This window comes from Oryctolagus cuniculus, chromosome 1, assembly GCF_051225735.1.
Source record: "Oryctolagus cuniculus isolate XC-2025 breed Fujian yellow rabbit chromosome 1, ASM5122573v1, whole genome shotgun sequence".
NCBI classification, from domain to species: Eukaryota; Metazoa; Chordata; class Mammalia; order Lagomorpha; family Leporidae; genus Oryctolagus; species Oryctolagus cuniculus.
The window spans coordinates 19,465,789-19,487,781 of record NC_142867.1 but is presented as its reverse complement, the minus strand read 5'-3'; the positions used below and the strand labels follow the sequence as shown (position 1 = coordinate 19,487,781).

The 21,993-nt window shown below is 48.9% G+C and overlaps 1 protein-coding gene across 9 annotated transcripts in view; it reads right to left on the bottom strand.

Moving 5' to 3' along the window:
* The window catches only part of AMBRA1 (autophagy and beclin 1 regulator 1), a 234,689-nt gene that overhangs the window by 11,643 nt on the left and 201,053 nt on the right, over positions 1-21,993 (bottom strand). For all 9 annotated transcript variants that reach the window (XM_051826317.3, XM_051826319.3, XM_089327189.1 and 6 more), the window contains one exon: positions 8,909-9,048. In XM_051826317.3, the coding sequence (XP_051682277.2) occupies positions 8,909-9,048 (140 nt within the window). The remainder of the gene's footprint in view (positions 1-8,908; positions 9,049-21,993) is intronic.

The following is a 21,993-nucleotide window of genomic DNA, read 5'->3' as shown; positions in this document are numbered from 1 at the left end:
GACATGGAGAAAGGAGCTCAGATGGCAAATGACAGGCTGGAGGGAGGCCCGCTGGAGAGACACGTGCTGCGGACAGCCCTGCCAAAGAGGCTGCCAAGTCCTCAGCAGCGGAGGCTCCAAAACAAACCCAGCACAGGCTTTCAGCCCTGGGTCCTTCCCCATCAGCACAGGCTAGAAGGAAAGAAGCGAAGGCATCTTAGCATCCTTCATTTGCCTGGAGCTCAGAAGTTTTTTTTTTTTTTTTTTTTTGACAGGCAGAGTGGACAGTGAGAGAGAGAGACAGAGAGAAAGGTCTTCCTTTGCTGTTGGTTCACCCTCCAATGGCCGCCGTGGCCGGCGCACCGCGGCCGGCGCACCGCGCTGATCCGATGGCAGGAGCCAGGAGCCAGGTGCTTTTCCTGGTCTCCCATGGGGTGCAGGGCCCAAGCACTTGGGCCATCCTCCACTGCATGCCCTGGCCACAGCAGAGAGCTGGCCTGGAAGAGGGGCAACCCGGACAGAATCCGGCGCCCCGACCGGGACTAGAACCCGGTGTGCCAGCGCCACAAGGCGGAGGGTTAGCCTAGTGAGCTGCGGTGCCGGCCTGCTCAGAAGTCTTAAGCAGAAAAAAGTCCTCACTGGGGCTGGCATTGTGGCACAACAGGTTGAACTGCTGCTTGCCACACTGGCATCCCAAAAGGGTGCTGGTTCAAGTCTCAGCTACTCCACTTCCGATCCAGCTCCCTGCTAATGAGCCTAGGAAGGCAGTAGAAGATGGCCCAGGTCTTTGGGCCCCTGCACCTGCATGAGAGACCTGGAAGAAGCTCCTGGCTCCTGGCTTCTGCCTGGCACAGCCCCAGCCATTGTGGCCATTTGGGGAGTGAACCAGCAGATGGAACATCCTTCTGTGTGTGTGTGTGTGTGTGTAACTCGGCCTTTCAAAAAATAAAATAAATCTTTAGAAAAAGAGAAAGAGAAAAGTCCTTACAGAGCTAAAATGGCCCTCACTGCTCTCTTCTGGACCTGGAGCCTCTTTTGCGAGTGTCAGTGAGACAAGCCATTGGGAAAGGTACACGGAGAACGCAAGAGACCTGAGGAATACACACCACCTTTTACAGGGGCGGGAGAAGAGACCCCCGAGTGGTGATGAGCAGGATTGCAGGCAGCAGAGGTCACCTACCTGTTGAGTTGTCTGGGCTGCCAACCTTTCCCTACATTGGGCTATCAAGCAGTTTCTCCCACTGTTGCCCAGCAACCAGAAAAGAGGCAAAAGTCTCTTCTTCTACACAGATTTGCCACCTCAGGCAGCAATCCTGGCTGACTGCAGTAGGTCCCAAAACACAAGGCTGCTTTGCCTTTTACAAAGTGATTGGATCAGCATTATGGTACAGTGGGTTCAAGAGGGCCTGTGACTCTGGCATCCCAAATGGGCATCTGTTCGTGTCCTGGCCATTCCACTTCCAACCCAGCTCCCTGCCTGGAGAGGCAGCAGAATATGGTCCAGGTACTTGGGCCTCTGCCACCCACGTGGGAGACCAGGTGAAGCTCCTGGTTCCTGGGTTCAGCCTGGCCAAGTCCTGGCTGCTGCCGCCATCTGGGGAGGAACCAGCAGATGGAAGCGCTCTCTGTCTCTCCCTCTCTCTCTGTAACTCTGATCTTCAAGTGGGTGAATAAATCTTTAAAAAAAAAAAAATGATTGATTTGAGAGAGAGAGAGAGAGAGAGAGAAGCTCCCATCTGTTTGTTTATTCCTCAAATGCCTCCAATAGGCTAGGTTAGGCTAGGCTGGGAACTCAGTCCAGGTCTCCCATGTAAGTGGCAGGAACCCAACGACTTGAGCCATCGGCCGCCCCCGAGGGTAAGCATTAGCAGAATGCTGCAGTCAGGAGCCAGAGGCAGGTGTGGAACCCAAGCACTCTAAATGGGGTGCAGGCACCCTAACTTCTAGGCCAAATGCCTACCTGCTTCACCCACAGAGACCAACAGCACTCTCATCTGCTGGTTCACTCTCCAAATGCCTACAGTGGTCAGGGCTAGGCTGGGGCTGAAGCTGGGAGCCAGAAACATGTGGGCCGTGGGGACCCAATTACTTGAGCCATTACCGCTGGTGTCAGGACCCATTAGGGTACTCTAATAGGTCGCAGGTGTCCTAATCACTAGGCTAAATGCCCATCCTCGCTAAGCTTTTAGTGATTCTCCCCTGGAGAAATATTACCCAGCACCAGCCACCGCAGCTGAGGGCAGAGATGGTGCCAGCTATGAAGTGTGGGGCCAGAAGGCGGGAAGGAGTCTGAGTCTACTCATTAGCTTTCCAGTGTGCATGGAGAGATCATAAGAGTGATTCAAAATATTCTGTTCTGCTCCTCGATGGGACAGGATATGCACATGTATTTGAAGAAATCTGCTGTGAACTGAATCACGGACCTTCACATTTATTTATTGAAGCCCTAAACCCCAACGTGAATGTATCTGCAGATAGGGATCCAGGCGGCAAATAAGGTGAAGTGAGATGTGTGAAGTAATCTGATAGGACTGGGGCTTGTCTGTTACACAGCAACAAAGCAGCACGTCGAGCCAGAGGCAGCCCTCAGCAGAACCAGAACATGCAGGCACCTTGACCTCAGACCTCCAAAACTGTGAGCAAACACATTTCTGCTGTTTAAGCCACCATGATTATAGTTTTCACTATGGCTCCTTGAGTAGACTAAGACAAACCCCAACAGAAGCTATTTAATCTGGACAACTAGGTCACCCTCTTTTACCAAAAGAACGTTCATCCGTGGATAACAAATAGATCAAAGTCACTGAGTTATAAGGGTTACCCAGTATAAGAAGAGTTCGGGAAGGTGATGAGGTGCTTGCTTCCTAAACGTGAGGACTAAGTAATAGGAGAGACCCGACAGGGCCTGGATGATGGAGGACATTGTCTTAGGAGGGTGTGTTGCCTCAGCACTAGGCACTGAGAACCCAGATCTGTCTTCAAGGGGCTCCCTAAGATTCTGGGTACTAGGATTCACCTGAGGAAATACTCGCTTCTTTATTTTGTTTTGTTTTAATATTTGAAAGGCAGACACAGAAAGAGATGGGACAGGGTGGTGGGGGGGTTAGAGATCGATCTTCCATCTGCTGTTTCACTCCAAAAATGCCCACAACCACCTGGGCTGGTCCAGGCCAAAAGCAGGAGCTTGGAACTCGATCTGGGTCTCCCATGTGGATGGCAAGGACCCATCACTGCTGCCTCCCAGGGTGCACATTAGCAGAAAGGTGGGATTGGAGGCAGAGCTGCGACTTGACCCCAGACGCACCAGTAAGGGATGTAGGCATCCTAAGAGGCAGCGTAATCACCACACTCAGCATGCACCCCATCACTTCTTCGAAGGGGAAGGTCATAGCCACACAGAAGTGCTCGTCCTTTCACCACGCTGGACGAACCCTTCCTGCTCCTTTTACAAGGCCGGCCTGGCTCTGGGTCTGGCAAGACAGTCTTCATACCATCCTTTTAAGTAGTAGAATCTCCTTCCTCCTCCACACACCCAGATACTTCTGTGGGGTTAGAAGCTGAGAACACATACTGGAGGGCAAAGGTGAGAGGTGACCTTAAGCCAGGGAAAAGGCAAATGGCCAGGAGTTGACAGCAGAGGCCTCCAGGAACATCATCATGGCACTTTGTGGTAAGCAAACCCTGGCTGTCTTAGGGACTATGTGAAGCCAGCTGCCAGGAAGCCTCTAATTTACAAGCTTGTCAGGATTTATTGACAGGTTGCAATACCATGTGGGTTCTTGGCAAATCCTTCCTCTGTAATTCTTGCTAGCCAGGGCTAATTAGTGACAACAAAGCTCTTCATACCAAACCGACAACAAACTATGCATGGTGTGGCCAGGAATCTTCCTTCCACTCTCAGAAAGAGGCCACTAGAAGGCCCACGCTCTGAACTGCGACTGTCAGCTTGATGCTGGAGGCCAAAGGTTTCCCCTAACATTTCCTTTCGGGGGTCAAGCGCCATCAGCGCACAGCCATGACCTGGGCTGTCTACTGAGGAGGCCAGCTGCCCAACAAAACAAGGGCAATCAGGTAGGGTCACACGTACTGATCCATGCTCCCTCCTGACCCGGCGTCTCTGCTCCCACAGGCAGGTATAATTCTAAGCCCTGAGATGCTCTTCTTTCTGTGGTCTGAGAGCTTGACTGGGACAAGCCCGTGCACCTGGTTTAAACTCCAGGCACTTCACCGAGAAGCAGTTAGCAGACACCCTCTCTGGTTGCTGAAACTCTGCCTTCCATACCAAGGTTACCAATTTCAGTCTGAGTGCTGAAGAGTGATCTCAACCCTCTCCTTCCCTCTTGGGTCTCAGTAAGGAGGAATGAGTCACTGTTTGCTCTTGGCTCTTCCTGGGAGCTAGACAAACACACAAGGGGATGAAGAAGAGCGGGAAAGCCAATCAGGGCGAGTCTTTCAAACGGACTTCCACTTGACACCTGGTTCTCTTCCGCAGCCTCTGCAAGCAGAGCTTCTGGGCTTGGTTCAACAACTTCCTTACTGCAGGGACTTTCCTAGACTTCCTGAATACACCTGCGAGACAGTGTGGCTTCTTCAGTGGTCAGCACACTCTCTCCACAGATCTTATGGCTCTGAACCTCGCAACTTCTGGGGAATAGTCCCTTTGAGACTATGCTTCCTTCTTCTTCTTCTTTTAATAGGACGGCAGCATTGCAGGTGGTGGCTTTACCCACTAGGCCGCAATGCAGGCTCCTGATGATCTCGGATTTACATATTTATTTATTTATTTATTGGGATTTATTTTATTTATTTGAAAGACAGAGTTACAGAGAGAGGTAGAGCCAGAGAGAAAGAGAGGTCTTCCATCTGCTGATTCACTCCCCAGATGGCTGCAATGGCCAGAGTTGAGCCAATCTGAAGTGAGGAGCCAGGAACTTCTTCCAGGTCTCCCACGTGGGTGCAGGGGTCCAAGGACTTGGGCCGTCTTCTACTGCTTTCCCAGGCCATAGCATAGAGCTGGATCAGAAAGGGAGCAGCCAGGACTCGAACTGGCGCCCATATGGGATGCTGGTGCTGCAGGCTGGGGCTTTAACCCGCTGTGCCACAGCACCATCCCCTATGCTTCCTGCTGTTAGTTACATGACTGCAGAGGCTTGGGCCACCCAGCTGTCTGCTTGCAAAGAACTGTGTCCAAGAAGGTTGGTCTTCACCCCCATGCCCTCTGTTGGTTGGCCTGAAAGATAGAATCTCTGTGGCAGCTCTGGCTCCCGCTCTGGGGCAGAAGCGTCTCTTCTGCTTGGGCAACGATGCTTGATTATTATTACCACTTACAATGGAGGCTCCCTCTGAAGCAGCAGAGCTGGGACTTGGTCAGGAGTCCCACACTTGGCCAATAGACTAGCTGCTCCACGGTCTGAGCCTACTTCTCTTCTGCCACGAGACCCTCCATTACATATTCTGGGCTGCCTCTGAGAAGCAGGGGTCTTCCCTGAAATACCAGCCTCATCTTCCATTGGCAGGGCTGGTCTGTGAAGCCCGAAGTGAGCGGTCATCCTTGTGTATCGCTCTGGGGCTTCACATTGCTGTTTATTGGTGAGGGTGCTGGCTGGGGTAGGGGCCAGCCAAAGGCCCAGCAGCAGCTTGGGAGGAGTACAGGTGGAGGGAGCCACATAAAAGAGAAAGGAGTACCTCACTGCTAGGAAGGGTGGGGAGACTGTTCTACTGCCCACTGAGACGGCCTGGCACAGGGGCTTGAGCGCCAGTTGTTCATCTCGCTTGTCCTCATAATTCCTTCTCCCAGGGAGATGAAGTATTTCCTAAAGCCTTCCTCTACCATCAAGTGGGGTGTTCGTACTACGAAGAGATGCCCAAGGAGCTTGTTCCCTCTGTCTTTGTGCTTGGAGAGAGTGCTGAGGCTAAGACAATACAGGAGAAATCAAGAGCAGTATTGAGAGAGCACAAAATGATGTGCAGCTGCCTGTGCCTGGGACAAAGGCAGACAGCCACCTGTTTCAGAGGGAGGGCTGTAATCTTGGGCCAGCTGGCTGCTGGAGCCTGTGCCCCTAGGAATGGGTGTGCCAGGGAGCTGCGTCACCAGGGATGGGCAGCTGCCTGTGAAAAAGGCAACAACCCCAAGCTCCTAATTCCCTGTTTATTTGTTCTCCTCATGTTAGGCCAGAGACCAATCATCTCAAAAGATGCAAATATTCTCACTTTTCCTCTAATCTCCCATTGCATCAGTCACCTGACCTGCTTAAGTGCCCCAACATGATCCAGGGCTGTGTTCCTTACTAGGTCTTAAAAAGTTAGAAAATTATGTGTGTCTTCTCCTGTTACCTTTGTCTATGCAACAGAGTACATTCCTTTCAACAGAACTGAAATGGGTTCTTGAATGGAAAAAAGGTAAGAACCAGTGATGGGGCGGGTGCTGTGGTGCAGCGAGTTAAGCAAGCTTGTGATGCCTGCTCCTATACCAGAGCTCAGGTTTGAGTCCCAGCCACTCTGCTCCCAACCCAGCTTCCTGCTAATGCACCTGAGAAGGCAGAGGATAACGGCAGGTCCTTCAGTTCCCTCCAGGATGGAGTGCTTGACTCCTGACCTTCAACCAGTCTAGCCCTGGCTGTCTGTTGTGGGCATCTGGGGAGTGAACTAGTGGATGGAAGATCTTTCTCTTTTTTTTTTTCCTTCCCTTCTTCCCTCTCTATCTGTATGTGTGTATGTATGTGTGTTTCCCTGTCACTCTGCCTTTTAAATAAATAAATAAATCTTAAAAAGAAAAAAAAAAAAAAGCCAAACCAATTCTAGAAAAGAGCTGTGGACTGGAAAGCTAGGACACCTACATCTGCCACTCATCTGTTGGGAGGCCTTGGGTAAGTCTTAACTTCCTTACCTGTACATTCTTCTTATCCTTCCTTGCCTAAAGGAAAAAGCTGTACAGATATGAAGGTGACTGAGACACGGAGAAGCTTAATTAGGACAAAGTCACACCTATGTGAAATTTATATAATATTTTTAAATTTCTTTCTCTAAGGCTTGGGCCTTTGCCACCCCAATGAAGAAATTAGAAGAAACAGCAACACAAAAAAAGGACAGGTCAAACTAGTTTTCTCTTGGTCTAAGGTAACTTGCTCTGTGGTGGGACAGTGCCTGATGTGTCCAAAGCTATTGCCATCTTAGGGAAGAGGCTTGCCTTCTGTTGGGTAAGAGAGTTCTCCAGGCAGCCAAGATGGCGGAAGCCTGCTGAGACTCTGAGATGCTAAGATGACAGATGGGGAGAGAAACAGAGGCCGGAGCCAGCTCCATGCTTGGCTGAGGTGTCTGTGACTCACATCAAGTGCGTAGGCTGGGGTTTCAGGGTTAGAGAGCCCGCCTCTGTCAGAGCAGATCACACTGCATGGGAGGGGCTGGGAGTTTGGGTGGGACAAAGGTTAGTGGTGGGAAGCACATCAAAAACCAGTGCTGAAGGAGGCTGCTGAGAAACAGAGGAACATCTGTAACTATAGTGTTGTAAGAGTGAAATCATGGTCCAGAATTCTGTGCCAGTTTTGGAAGAGATGCCTACTGGATTCTCTTATGGATTTCTAAGAAAAGAGGAAGAGATGACAATCAGCCTCATGTTATTTGGGGAAAAGAAGTATTTCAGGACAGACTGATCCTGGGCAGACCAGGGGGAAGGTCAGAACTCAGTGCTGGGCTAACAGTAGCAGAGCTGTGGAAGAGGGAGGCTGTGTTCTGGAAAGACTCAAGGACATGGGGAAAGATGCTCTCTGGACACAGACCCCAAGGAGCAAAGCGAAATTAGCAGCATGGCTAGGTCAGGCTTCAGCAGTGGCCCGTCTTTGAGAGGAGCTCCAAAAATTCAAGATGCAAAGCAAGAGCTGCCCTTGGAAAGACATTTTTTCTGTCCAGGGCCACTGACCTAACTCGGGTGACAAAGGCTCAATCACCAGTCACCTAGCAGGCCACAAGAACTGATCCGAACACATCCTCTAGACACTCCCGGTGGCCAGAGCGCCTGGCAGACATCACGCTCTGATCGGCGGAACACCCCCGGAGAAGAGTGCGCCAAGTAAAGGACAGCATCAGGGCAGCCTGGAGGCAGAAGTGGCGTTTAGACGGCTGGCGCCCCGCAGTGCCCCATGCAGCAATCAGCCTGATCTGCAACGACGCGCAGCTTCACACTCCCCACCTGGCTGAGTCTGGAAATGGATGACAAACCTGGCTGATTCCCAGGTCTTGTGTGAATGATGCTGGATAGACCTGCATCCTCCGAAATGCCAGAGGGAGGGAAAGGGGTGTCACTGGGACTATAGACGGAAATGCTCGGGCTCCCTGTCCCCTTCTACTCCCCACTTCAAAACCAGAAAACAGTCGCTGGCTTTAAATTGAGCTTTTCAATGTGCTTTCACTATTACGAATGAGAGCTAGAAGCAGAGAGGAAAACAGGCAGGACAGACACAGGCTTGTTAGAGACCAGTGGCTTGACAAATTAGAGGTTTAACAATGCCTTATTTCCAATTTTATTTCTCAAGTTAATGTCTGTAGCATTTACACAAACCCAAGACCACCTGTTGCATTTTTCAAAAAGGGCTTAAAAAAGAATCTTTGATATCTACACGTGTACCTTCAGGGAAGCTTTACTATCCCTAGGAAACCAGAGAACCACGGAAAACAAGGGAAAAGAATACTGCCATTAGATTTAAGAAGACACTATCCCTAAGCCAGCCTTTTGACCGTATCTAGAACTGGAGGGCTAAGCTTACAGGTCCTGAGGAAGAGGATCTTCTAAGGGTTGGTGTGGACAATGGGGCGGCCTCTTGCAGGATTGAGAGCTCATTGGAAGAGCCCTCTGGCTGGCCAGCCGCACAAGTGAATGCTGATTACTCTTGTCCTCAGTCCCGTGGCCCTCCGCTCCCACCCCTGAGCAACTCACTCTGGTCGGCAGATCACCAGGTCTCCTTTGTTGGTACCGTAGGCCAGCCCAAGGCCTGGCTCTGGCAGCCAGCGGGCAGAGTTGATGCTGACATGTCTCCGCTGGTCAGCAGGCATGGGGTAAAGAACGTTGAAAACTCTCTGGGTGAGGGAGAAAGAAGGAAGAAGAGAGAATGGGAGGAGAAACAATTTGTTACCAAGAATAACAAAATCTAGGGAGAAACAAATTAACCACAGGGAGGAGGAAGATGTTGAGGCTGGGAATGGGGTGACTTAATTCACTGTAAGAGAACTTGGGTGTGCAGGAGAGGGAAGGACTCTCTTATTTTTGCTGAGAGCGAGTTCTCTTTCAAAAAATAGTAAGGGTAATCCTAATACACTTGCTTAGAGACTTTTGGCACTTTTATTTTCACTGTTTTAAGTTAACCACCTGGAAAGCCCCATCCAGGGCCCACCACCCCAGAAGGACTTGCCCATAGCTTTCCTCCGACCAGCCTCAACCTTGGCTGGAAGTCCTGTTACCATGGAAATCGCAGTACTCTCACAGCAGTGGGGAATTGGAGGTGATAGGGGGGCGGGTGGGGGTGATAACATCAGAGAATATTCTTAATTCATCTAATTAAAAGCAATGTTAAAACTGCTATTGTTAAGGAAAGCTAAAAGGTGCATTAAGATGTAGGGAGCAGAGCAGAGAAGCAGCTTGCATGCACACATACACGAATTCTTCCTAGCTTATATAAATCACCATCAAAGAGTCACCATTCTCCTCTCAGTAGTCTCAATCTTCCCAAGCTAATATTTCCTGAAGGGCAGTTTAGCTGGGCTGGGGTTTGAGCTGAAGGTGATAGGCAGTTTCACAGTCTCTTTGGCCACTGACCTATAAGATATTTCAGAAGCAACTCAGAGAGAGGGGGCAGCCCAGTGGAAGAAGGAAAGATATAGATTTTAGAAAGACTTGAGCTTTAGTCCTGATGCCCCTATGTAACAACCCTCCAGATTTTCACTGAAACAGAACACCTGCATTCAAACGATTAGGGAGCTTAAAAGAGATGTATATGAGGGCACTCCAAAAAGCTCATGGAAGAGGTTGGCATTGTAGCACATGGGTTAAATCACTGCTTGAGATGCCTACATTCCATATGGGAGTGCTGGTTCAAGTCCCAGCTGCTCTGCTTCTGATCCAGTTTCCTGCCAATGCATCCTGGGAGGTAGCAGATGGCTCAAGTGCTTGGGCCCTGGCCACACACATGGGAGACTTGGATAGAGTTCTGGGCTCCCAGTTTTGGCCTGACCCAGCCATGGCTGTAGCAGGTAACTAAGGAGTAAACCAAAGGATGTAAGATATCTTTCTGTATTTCTCTCTATGCTGCTCTGCCTTTCAAGTAGATGAAAATAAATATCAAAAAGAAACATTTTTTTTTTTTTGACAGGCAGAGTGGACAGTGAGAGAGAGACAGAGAGAAAGGTCTTCCTTTTCTGTTGGTTCACCCCTCAATGGCCGCTACGGCCAGCACGCTGCGACCGGCGCATCGTGCTGATCCGAAGCCAGGAGCCAGGAGCCAGGTGCTTCTCCTGGTCTCCCATGCGGGTGCAGGGCCCAAGCACTTGGGCCATCCTCCACTGCACTCCCGGGCCACAGCAGAGAGCTGGACTGTAAGAGGAGCAACCGGGACAGAATCCAGCGCCCCGACCGGGCCTAGAACCCGGGGTGCCAGCGCAGCAGGCGGAGGATTAGCCTATTGAGCCGTGGCGCTGGCCGAGAAACAGCTTTTAATAAAACCAAAAAGTTCATGGGGGCCAGCGCTGTGGCGCAGCAGGTTAAAGTCCTGGCCTGAAGCGCCGGCATCCCATATGGGCGCAGGTTTGAGACCTGGCTGCTCCTATTCCAATCCGACTCTCTGTTATGGCCTGGGAAAGCGGTAGAAGATGGCCCAAATTCTTTGGCCCCTGCACCCACGTGGGAGACCCGGAGGAAGCCCCTGGCTCCTGGCTGTGGATCGGCACAGATCCGGCCATTGCGGCCATCTGGGGAGTGAACCAGTGGATGGAAGACCTCTCTCTCTGTCTCTACCTCTCTGTAACTTTGTCTTTCAAATAAATAAAAATAAATCTTAAAAGAAAAAAGTTCATGGAAAATGGAATTTTAAGTTTCTTTTGGTGTAAATATTTTTGAGATTTCTATGAACTTTTTGAAGACCTCTCATATGCATGGATCTCAAAATTTTTTGCTTGGGGTAACGCTGTGGCATAGTGGGTTAAGGTGCTGCCTGCAACGCTGGCATCCATATGAGCGCCATTTCGAGTCCTGGCTGCTTCATTTCAGATCCAGCTCCCTGCTAATGCACCTGGGAAAGCTGTAGAAGACAGCCCAGGACCTTAGGACCTTGCATGCACATGGAAGACCCAGAAGAAGTTCCTGGCTCCTGGCTTTGGCCTGGTCCAGCTCAAACCATTGCTGCCATGTAGGGAGTTAACCAGGGGATGGAAGATCTCTCTCTTGCTCGCTCGGTCTCTGCCTTTCCCTCTCTGTAACTCTGCCTTTCAAACAAATAAATCTTTAAAAATAATTTTTTTTTGCACCAAAATGAACTTATCTCTTAGTATCATTTCCACAGACTTTCTGAAGTACCCTTGTATATACAACGCCTACTATGATGCAAAGTCACAATGTCAACTGCTGTTACCGTCATCAGGAACCAAATAGTCATGAAGGCCGAAAAAAGGACAGGAGACTGAGAATCTATAAACTGGAGTTTTATTTTCTTTCTAACTCCCTCTGTTTTTACTCTGCATAATAGGGATGAACTTCATCTACCTTGACTTGCCCCTAGGGTTTATGAAAGGAAAAAATGATTTAGAAATTAGTATTTATAAAATGAAGTTAGGGTGCTACAATGATTGTTTTCCTGATGAGACAAGGAAAGGAAGCAAAGCAGCAGCTGAGCCTGAGCTCATCCTCACAAGCACATGCTGAGAAGCCCTGGAGGGAGCACCTGCTGACGTCCTGGGCATCTACTGAAAGCCAGTACCGGACAACCTCTGGAACAGGGAAGACAGCACATATGCTCGGTGCACTGATGCACACATGACGGTGCTGATATCAGCTATTTCCCAAGTGTGGTGCTGAAGAACATGCTTGGGTGTGAGGACACCCTTTCAGAATGGTTCTGCACCACACTCAGGTTGAGTGGATCTTTTACAGATATAGGATAAAAACCTCTGACACCCTCCCTGTTATCAGTCAGTTGTAAATGGAAGAATTAGCTAGGGTTCCTTAAATTGTTGGTCTGAGGAAACTATTAAAAGAGAGCCCAGGAGCCAGCACTGTGGTGTAGTGGGTAAAGCTGCCGGCTGATGTGCTGGCATCCCACATGCGCACCAGTTCAAGTCCCGGCTGCTCCACTTTCAATCCAGCTCTCTGCTAGTACACCTGGGAAAGAAGTAGAAGATGGTCCAGGTCCTTGGGCCCCTGCACCCTTGTGGAAAACCTGCAAGAAGCTCTTGGCTCCTAGCTTTAGATTGTTCCAGAAGATGGAAAGATCTCTCTCTCTTTCTCTGCCTCTTTCTCTCTGTAATTCTGCCTTTCAAATCAATCAATCAATCTTAAAAGGGGGGTGCAATAGGGGCCAGCACTGTGGTGGAGTGGGTTAAGCTGTTGCCTGAGATGCCTGCATCCCATCTGGGTGCCAGTTCATGTCCTGCTATTCTGCTTCTGAATCGGTTCTCTGCTAATGTGCCTGGAAAAGCAGCAGAGGCTAGCCCAAGTGCTTGGGCCCCAGCAGCCATCTGGGAAGTAGACCACTGGTTGGAAGATCTCTTTCTCTATCTCTCCTTCTTTCTCTGTGTAACTCTGCCTTTTAAATAAAATTAATACATCTTTTAAAAAATAAATAAAACCAAAGTGCCCAATAACATTTGTGAATTTCTATCCTGGTCATCTAGACATAGTTGCTTGACCTCTGGATAATCTGTTCCTTGTACAGATCTATTTGTCAGGAGCCTTGAAAAAAGCAGTGGCTACTCCTCTCCACTCAGCCTCACCACTGATCAGCCCATGCAGACGTCGGTAGCACATTTTTCCTCTGCACCTGAACAATCTTTTCCTTTAAATCAGGAATGGTGGTGCCTTCATTATTTCTCACAGGGGTTTGCACCTTCCCAGAAGATAGTCAGTGGTCTCTGTCAAACCTATAGGTTCCGTGGTTAAAAACAACTTGAAATTCACACTCAAAGGAAGCCTGGTCGTCAGACAACTGTGGCTGGAGTCATTTAATCTGTTTAGTTTTCTCTCTCCCAAGGTCAGATGGTGTGAGCAGGTATACCTTCAGTGAGGTGAGTGTTGGGGCACAGTGGGTTAAGTCACTGTTTGCAATGGCTGCTCTGCTTCCAATCCAGTTTGCTGATAATCTGTCCTGAGAGGCAGCTAGTGATGGCTCAAGTGCCTGGGCCACTGCCACCCAGATGAAAGCCTCATGAGTTCCAGGCTCCTGGCTTTGGCCTTGCCCAGCCCTGGCTTTTGCAGGAATTTGGGAAGTGAACCAGTGAATAGAAGGTTTCTCTCTCTTTTGCATAGCCTTTCAAGTAGATGAAAATAAATACTCATTTAAAAAGAAAGAAGGGTGAGTGCTAACTCCAGCAGCTTAGATGAGGGGAGCCTTGGTGTTGGGTCTGTAGCAGCTCTGAATGGGCCTCGCAGCAGTCTTCCCGAAAATCTCAATGATATAACTGCAGCAAATGGGGCAGAGGGAGAGAAAAAGTGGCCTTGCAAGAACAGAGTTTTAGTAAATCAGATGCTTTGGGGGTTGGTTGTGCTGAGTTTTTTGATGGGAATCTCAAAGAAAATAATTTAAAAATCCCTCTTTTCTAGAAATTTTCCAGGTTCAGAAAGAAGCAGGGGCCAGCGCTGTGGCGCAGTGGGTTAACGCCCTGGCCTGAAGCACCAGCATCCCATATGGGTGCCAGCTAGTCCTGGCTGCTCCATTTCCGATCCAGCTCTCTGCTTTGGCCTGGGAAAGCAGTAGAAGATGGCCCAAGTCCTTGGGCCCCTGCACCCGCATGGGAGAAGCTCCTGGCTCCTGGCTTCAGATCAGCACAGCTCTGGGTGTTGCGACCATCTGGGCAGTGAACCAGCGGATGGAAGACCTCTCTCTCTCCCTCTCTCTTTCTGCTTCTCCTCTGTGTAACTCTGACTCTCAAGTAAAAAATACATAAATCTTAAAAAAAAAAAAAAAAGAAAGAAAGAAGCAAACAAGCCTCTCATATGTCACAAGTTTACCTTTTACTGTCCTCCTGCCAAGGGATTAAGAAGCAAACACTACCACTTTGTTTCTCAGAACAGAAACTTGATTTGGGGACAAAACTCTCCATATGACGGATGACCACAGCTTAGGTGAGACAAGGTCATAGAGTCTTTGGAAATAAGTAATTAGAAGTAATTAGACCTCCAGACCTTGCCAGTCACTTCACAACCTCGCAGCTGCAGGAGTCATCGATTTGTCCTCTGGCTCTGTCCTGCTACCCCTCTCCACCCACCACCCCCACCCCATCCTTAAACAGTGCTGAAAGGGCAGCTCCCAAATGCCCATCTCCTCTACTGTTTGAGTATTAGGCTAAATCCTGTTTTGTGGCAGGAAGCCAGAAAATGCCACGTGAAGATCAGCAACCTCCAGGAGTCCTGATAAGCACTTGACTGCTTATCACAGTATAGCGTGGGGGTGGGAAGGGGGAGATGAGGGCAAAGACATATGGGGGGATGACAGCATAGAGGATGCAGGGTGGGTAGGAATCACTGATTCTCAGGTCCCCAGAAGTCACCCGGTCCAGTCCTTCTTGTTCAACACATGCCTGGAACAATGAGATGCTGACCCATTTTTAACAAACACCCAGAGATGTGGTTTCCACTCCTTTCCCTGGCCTGAGGTGAACAGCTCTCAATACACCTCACTAAGGGAAAACACCTCTCACTATCAGTCAGCCAGAGAGATGAGACACTATCTGGCAACAATGACACCAACATCACTGACAACAAGGTCGCTCAGGCGACTGTCCCACCACTTCTGTGTCTCTCCGACACAGGGACTGGGTGAGCTGTGAGGCTCCTCCCAGATTTCAGTGAGGACTGGCTCTGAGACCCAAAGTTCATCAATACTGATAAGAAAGATCAGAGACATTGGGAGGACAGCCCTGGCCTTCAGCTAAAGGTACTCCAAATGCAGTCCAAGTGAAGGTTTCCTTGACACTAGTCACGTGTTCTGAAGCTCCCATAGGATCTTAAGGACAAAGCCCTGTAGCCTGTCAAAACTACCCACCTGCCCTCTGACAGAGTGACATCCAGTACACAGGAAGAGGATTTTCAGGACCTGAGGGTACTTTGAGGGGCTAGATACAAAACCCAGCTGCTGATTCTTATTTGAAGAGTCCTGATTTCACCTGCAGCTATAACTATTCCCTGAGATATGACAAATGCTGACGGCAACCCCCCCTTCCCAAAGTAGATTGTTCTCATTTCTGTCTAACATCTATGAAGAAAATTGGAATCAATATGCTAGAAGGAACAAATTTTTTCCAAGTCAGTGCAGTCTCAGCACGTCAATAGAGAATGAGTCAGGTCACCCAGATCTGTATGGGTACAGGGGGGTAGAAAGAGATAATGAATTATCCTTCTACTTCTGGGTTCCAAGACAATCTCTCACATCATTTGCCAATTTTTTTAAAGATTTATTTATTTTTATTTGAAAGGCAGAGTTACGGAGAGGGAGAGGGAGAGGGAGAGGGAGAGGGAGAGGGAGAGGGAGAGGGAGACTCAATCTTTGTCTTCCATCCACTGGTTCACTCCCCAGATGGCTGCAATGCCCGGAGCTGTGCCAATCTGAAGCCAGGAGCCAGGAGCAAGGAGCCTTCTCCAGGTCTCCCACACGGGTGCAGAGGCCCAAGGACTTGGGCCATCCTGCACTGCTTTCCCAGGCCATAACAGAAAACTGGATCAGAAGTGGAGGCCCCATGGAACACTTGCACTATGGGCGGTAGCCCCACCCGCCATGCCACAGCACCGACCCCATCATCGCTTGCTTTCTATCCTTCAAACTAAGTAATAGGAAATAGTAGCAAAAGAAGACATTTCCTAGATCAAAACTAAAGGTTTCTTGCTCAAAGAAATGCAGGAAAAGAATGAGAGGGAGCCAGGGTCAGCAGGAAATCTTCCTCTCCATCCTTTTAAAATTCAGAGGAAAAATGTACTGCAGCCCCTTTCCTTAATGCATGCCAATAAGACTCAGACCATTAGTCTAAGCAGCAAACTGTATCACTCAGAGCAGCGCAAATAAGAGGCTAAAAGGAAAAACTTTATGGCAATTTTATTTACATCTGGAATCCCTTCTCTGTAAAACTGAGATTTCTGTAGCAGTGGCAGGAGGTCTAGTGCAGGTGGCAGATCTCCTTATTTAGCTAAGATCGTGGAAATGGAAGCTAGAAGGGCCTTGGGAGAAGGCGCTTGGGGCTTGGAGGGAAAGGGGGCCAAGGGGGCTTGGAGGAATAAAGGAACTGTGAGAAGAAGAAGAGCTTTCTGGGTAATGATGGGAATTACGGGAGGCTTGAAGCTTCTAGAAGAGGGTGACTTGAAGAGAATCAACTTTCCAAGAAGAAGGAAAAATCAATGGAAAGCAGATGAGAAGAGACAGCTGACCTTTCCATTGTAAGTGGATGGCTACATATCTTGTCACAGGCTGAGAAGCGCACATATCCCAGTGCAGGCAGGGGGAGGGACTCTATGGCTATCTTTTTTTTCCTTTTCAAGCTTGTGCTGTGATTAGATTCGTGAATTATTAGAGACCCTTCATCTCCAGGAAAATATTATTTTTTAAAGAATTCCTATTTAGTTGAGAGGCAGAGAATGAACAAGAGCATTCCCATTTGCTGATTCACTCCCCAGATATCCGAAATGGCCGGAGCTGGGCTAGGCCAAAATCTGGGAGCTGGGAACTCAACCTATGTCTCCCACATAGCAGGAAAGCAAGTATTTAAACTCATCCCTGCCTCCCAGCATCTGTACTAACAAGAAGTTAGAATCATGAGCCAAAGACAGAGCCAGAGTCATACCCAGCTACTCTAATGTGGGACAGGGGCATCCTAACTGAGAGCTTAACTGCTAGAGCAAATGCCTGCCCTTCTGATTTGTTTTTTAGAAACTTTTTTGTTTTACTGTCTCCAAATCTTTTTTATATTCTATGTTGGGGTTCAGAACTCATAGAATGCTGATGTTATTTATTTATTTTTTGGCCGGTGCCGCAGCTCAATAGGCTAATCCTCCGCCTTGCGGTGCCGGCACACCGGGTTCTAGTCCCGGTCAGGGCGCCGCATTCTGTCCTGGTTGCCCCCAGCTCTCTGCTATGGCCAGGGAGTGCAGTGGAGGATGGCCCAAGTACTTGGGCCCTGCACCCCATGGGAGACCAGGAAAAGCACCTGGCTCCTGCCTTTGGATCAGCGCGGTGCGCCGACCACAGCGCGCCAGCCGTGGCGCACCGGCCTTGGCGGCCATTGGAGGGTGAACCAATGGCAAAAGGAAGACCTTTCTCTCTGTCTCCCTCTCTCACTGTCCACTCTCCCTGTCAAAAAATTAAAAAAAAAAATTTAGTTATTTTTTTAAGATTTACTTATTTATTTGAAAGGCAGACAGGGAGGGAAGGAAAGAGATAGAAGGAGTGTCGCTCCCCCTCTTCACGGAAGAACGACACAGGACCCTGTGCTGTTCTTTTGTCTGCTTGGCCCTTCCCGGGTTTGCTGCTGGTTCTTCCCAGGTTGGCTACCGACCCTTCCACCTCCGTGCAAGGGCAGTTCCTCCTGCCACTTTCCCCACTTCCGCGGGGGAGCGGCACACCGCCGGCCGGCTCTCTCGGGGGCTGCTCAGGTGTTCCTTCAGATAGATGTTCCTGGTGCATGTTGTCTCTCTCCTCCTTTATAGTCCTCTTCCGCCAATCCCAACTCTGCTACCCACACGCTGAGCATGCTGCTCTCCTCCAATCAGGAGCAGGATCAGCTCCTGCAGGTCATCACTCAAGTTGGCGAGAGGCAGCTGCGTAGAAGTTGTTACTCCCTTCTCAGCGCCATATTGTGGGAGAGCAGATGCATAGAATAAGTCTCAATTCCAGTAACAGTCTAGTCCGAGTTGCTCCCCACAAAGGAGGGAGGGAGGGAGGGAGAGACAGAGAGAAAGAGATCTTCCATTTGCTGATTCACTTCCCAAATGCTTGCAACAGCCTGGGCTACAGAGCACTGTCCAGGTCTCCCACAAGTGTGGCACAGACTCAAGTACTTGAGCCATCACCTGCTGCTTCCAGGGTGCATGTAGCAGGAATCTGAATGGAAGCAGAGGAGCAGAGACTGCCCTCAGGAATTTTGTATGGGATGCAGGCATCTGGAGCTGATCCACAACACCTGCCCTGCTGATGCAATTTTTAAACTAGTTACTAAAAAATGAAAACCAGAATGGAACGTCATCTAATTTTCCCCTTCCATTTAACTCAAGCAGGAACAATTCTACCTGGACCACATCTGTCCAAACCAAAGTTCTCCCAACAGAAGAGAAGAACAAACAACTGCTTTCCTTAACTCTCTGGAATGTGTTGCCCTTTGTTGCTACTGACAGTCCCTTGCCTTGAAGTAATTTCAGCCAACCTCCTGGGATTTGTTGGGACTTTGTCTTATTTATTTGTTCCTCAAAGAGATCCCAAGGACAAAGAGGGTAAGCATTTTTGTTTTCCAAAGGCCATTTCTGGCCATTAGAATCACAAAAATCACTGCAGCTGAGAGATTTATGTCTACACTAAATTGGGGAAGGAAAAAAAGGGGGGATTAAGGCACTCATTACTTCTGGAATTCCCAGATTTTTTTTTTTTTTTTTTTTTTTTTTTTTTTTTTTTTTTTTTTTTACAGGCAGAGTGGACAATGAGAGAGAGAGAGAGACAGGTCTTCCTTTGCCATTGGTTCACCCTCCAATGGCCACCATGGCTGGTGCGCTGCGGCCGGCGCACCGCGCTGATCTGATGGCAGGAGCCAGGTGCTTCTCCTGGTCTCCCATGGGGTGCAGGGCCCAAGTACTTGGGCCATCCTCCACTGTACTCCCGGGCCATAGCAGAGAGCTGGTCTGGAAGAAGGGCAATCGGGACAGAATCCGGCGCCCTGACCAGGACTAGAACCCGGTGTGCCGGCGCCACTAGGCGGAGGATTAGCCTATTGAGCCGTGGCGCCGGCTCGAATTCCCAGAAATTAAAATAATTACTTCTTCCTGTTCCCATATCACTGAGCATGTTCTTGAGCTTCCTGGCTTTCCAGATTCCAAAGGAAAAGGACTAATGAGTAGATTCACCTGCATAAGAGAGACTTTTTGTTTTGCTTGATCATGTAGTTTTTTTTTTAATCAGTGAATGTATGTTTTATTCACTTATTTATTTGAAAAGTAGAGTTAGAGAGAGAGAGATGGAAAGAGAGAGATTGATCTTCCTTCTGCTGGTTCACTCCCCTAATGGCCTTAAGGCTGGGGCTGAACCAGGTCAAAATGAGGAGCTAGAACTCAATCTGGGTCTTCCACTTGGGTGCGCAAGACCACATACTTGAGCCATCACCACTGCTTCTCATGTGTGCATTAGCAGGAAGCTTAACTGGAAGCAGAGCCAGGACTCAAACCAGCATTCTAATGTGGGATGCAGGCATCTTAAATGGAATGCTAAGCCCTATGGCAAATGCCTATCCTCTGATCCATTTAGTTTTTTAGAAGAAAGTATGTATCTGTTCAAGACAAGAATAACCTTATATACTTCCAGCTTCTTCAAAACAACAGAATGTTCAGCCTTCTACTTTTGAAACTATCTACTGTGAATCTCTTACCATGTTCAGTACTGACCCTAGAACACTGAGAATCCTGATACTGTGCAGAATTGTGGAAATGAGTAAGACACCCCATATTTTCAGGATAACCTCACTTTCAACCAATTACAGTTTATTGAACAATGGGCTAGGCATACTGATAGTGTTGGTGCTGAGCAGGATGTATATGCATATATGGGTGAGGAAGTACAGGGCACACAATTAATGTGTGTTACATGTTCATGAAACAAATGTTGAGGGCATCCCATGAGCCAAGTGCATTGAAGGCTGAAAAAAAAAATCAAAAAGCTCAGTCAAAGGACCGGCACTATGGAATAGCAGGTAAAGCCACTCCCTGTGCTGCTAGCATCCTGGATGGGTGCTGGTTCGAGTTCTGGCTGCTCTACTTCTGACCCAGCTCCCTGCTAATGCACCTGGGAGAGCAGCAGAGTACAGCCCAAGTGCTAGGGCCCCTGAAACCACGTGGGAGACCTGAAGGAAGCTCCTGGCTCCCAGCTTCAGACTGGCCCAGCTTTGGGCATTGTGGCCATTTGGAGTGAACCAGAGGATGGAGGATCTTTCTCTCTGTCTCTCCCTCTCTCTCTCTGTAACTCTGCCTTTCAAATAAATAAGTCTTTTAAAAACAAAAAGTTCAGTCAACATCTACTAGGGAAGTACCACAAGAGCAGAGATTAATCAATTAGTTTACTGCTGCATTCTGAGACTGAGCAAAGTACCTGACCCATGGCAGGGGTTCAATAAAATTTTCTTGAGTAAAAAGATTAAATGTGGGGGCTGATGTTGTGGGGCAGCAGGTTAAGCTACTGCTTGTGAGTCCAGCAACAAATCAGAATGCTGGTTTGAATCCCAGCTGTTGCTCCATTTCTGATACAGCTCCCTGCTAATGTGTCAGGGAAAGCAGCACAGGATGGCCCAAACTCTTGAGCCCCTGCCACCTACACTGGAGACCTGAATGGAGATCTTGGCTCTGGCCTGGCCCGGATTTGGCTGCTGTGGCCATTTGGGGGATGAACCAGAAGATGAAAGATCTTTCTCTCTGTCTCAGTCTCTCTCTCTCTGACACTCTGCCTTTCAATTAAATAAATAATCTTAAAAAAATAATAAAATGCAGTAGGGACCATATTCCACTAAGAGAACAGGGAGGAAAGAAACTGTCAGAATTGGATGAATCTGTCAGGGAAAAAAATTACCTAAATGAATGGCTTTGACTGTAATTCTAATGTTATTTTTAATTTTTTTATCTTGCCCCGCCCTTCTCTGGCAAATCACATCGGAGACACCTCTGACTTCTTCCATACTCCCTCCCCTTTCCTACAATGTTCTGAAGAAAGGAACTTTTTGAGGATAGATGCTTTGTACCACATCTTAGAAGCCAACTTTGAGATAATTGCAGCGGAAACAGCTTTTAATCAACTGACAGGCAGCTTTAAGAAAATTAATGAGGACAAAATCTTAGGCAGGAGTAAATCACTTCTGACAACAAAGCCATGTCTCTTTTATCCCAATCTCTGCTTGAAGAAATAGTACCCTTCCAGGATACAAAAATAAAATGTCTTTATTTTTGGTATTTGCCACCCTCCAAGGCCAGACAAGATTAACAAGAGGCTCAGTTCCTTGGAATTTCTGGAGAACACTCTGGATGGAACTGAAGTTCTAGGTCACTTTTTTTTTTTTTTTTTTTTTAAACAGGCAGAGTGGACAGTGAGAGAGAGAGAGACGGAGAGAAATGTCTTCCTTTTCCATTGGTTCACCCTCCAATGGTCGCCGCAGCCGGCGTGCTGCGGCTGGCGCACCACGCTGATCTGAAGCCAGGAGCCAGGTGCTTTTCCTGGTCTCCCATGCGGGTGCAGGGCCCAAGCACTTGGGCCATCCTCCACTGCACTCCCGGGCCACAGCAGAGAGCTGGCCTGGAAGAGGGGCAACCGGGACAGAATCCGGCGCCCCGACCGGGACTAGAACCCGGTGTGCCGGCGCTGGCCTTCTAGGTCACCTTTTAAAAATCAAACTTTGAGAACCTAGAAAAGTACAGATGATTAGGATTACATCACGGCCGGCGCCGCGGCTCACTAGGCTAATCCTCCGCTTAGCGGCGCTGGCACACTGGGTTCTAGTCCCGGTCGGGGCGCCGGATTCTGTCCCAGTTGCCCCTCTTCCAGGCCAGCTCTCTGCTGTGGCCAGGGAGTGCAGTGGAGGATGGCCCAAGTGCTT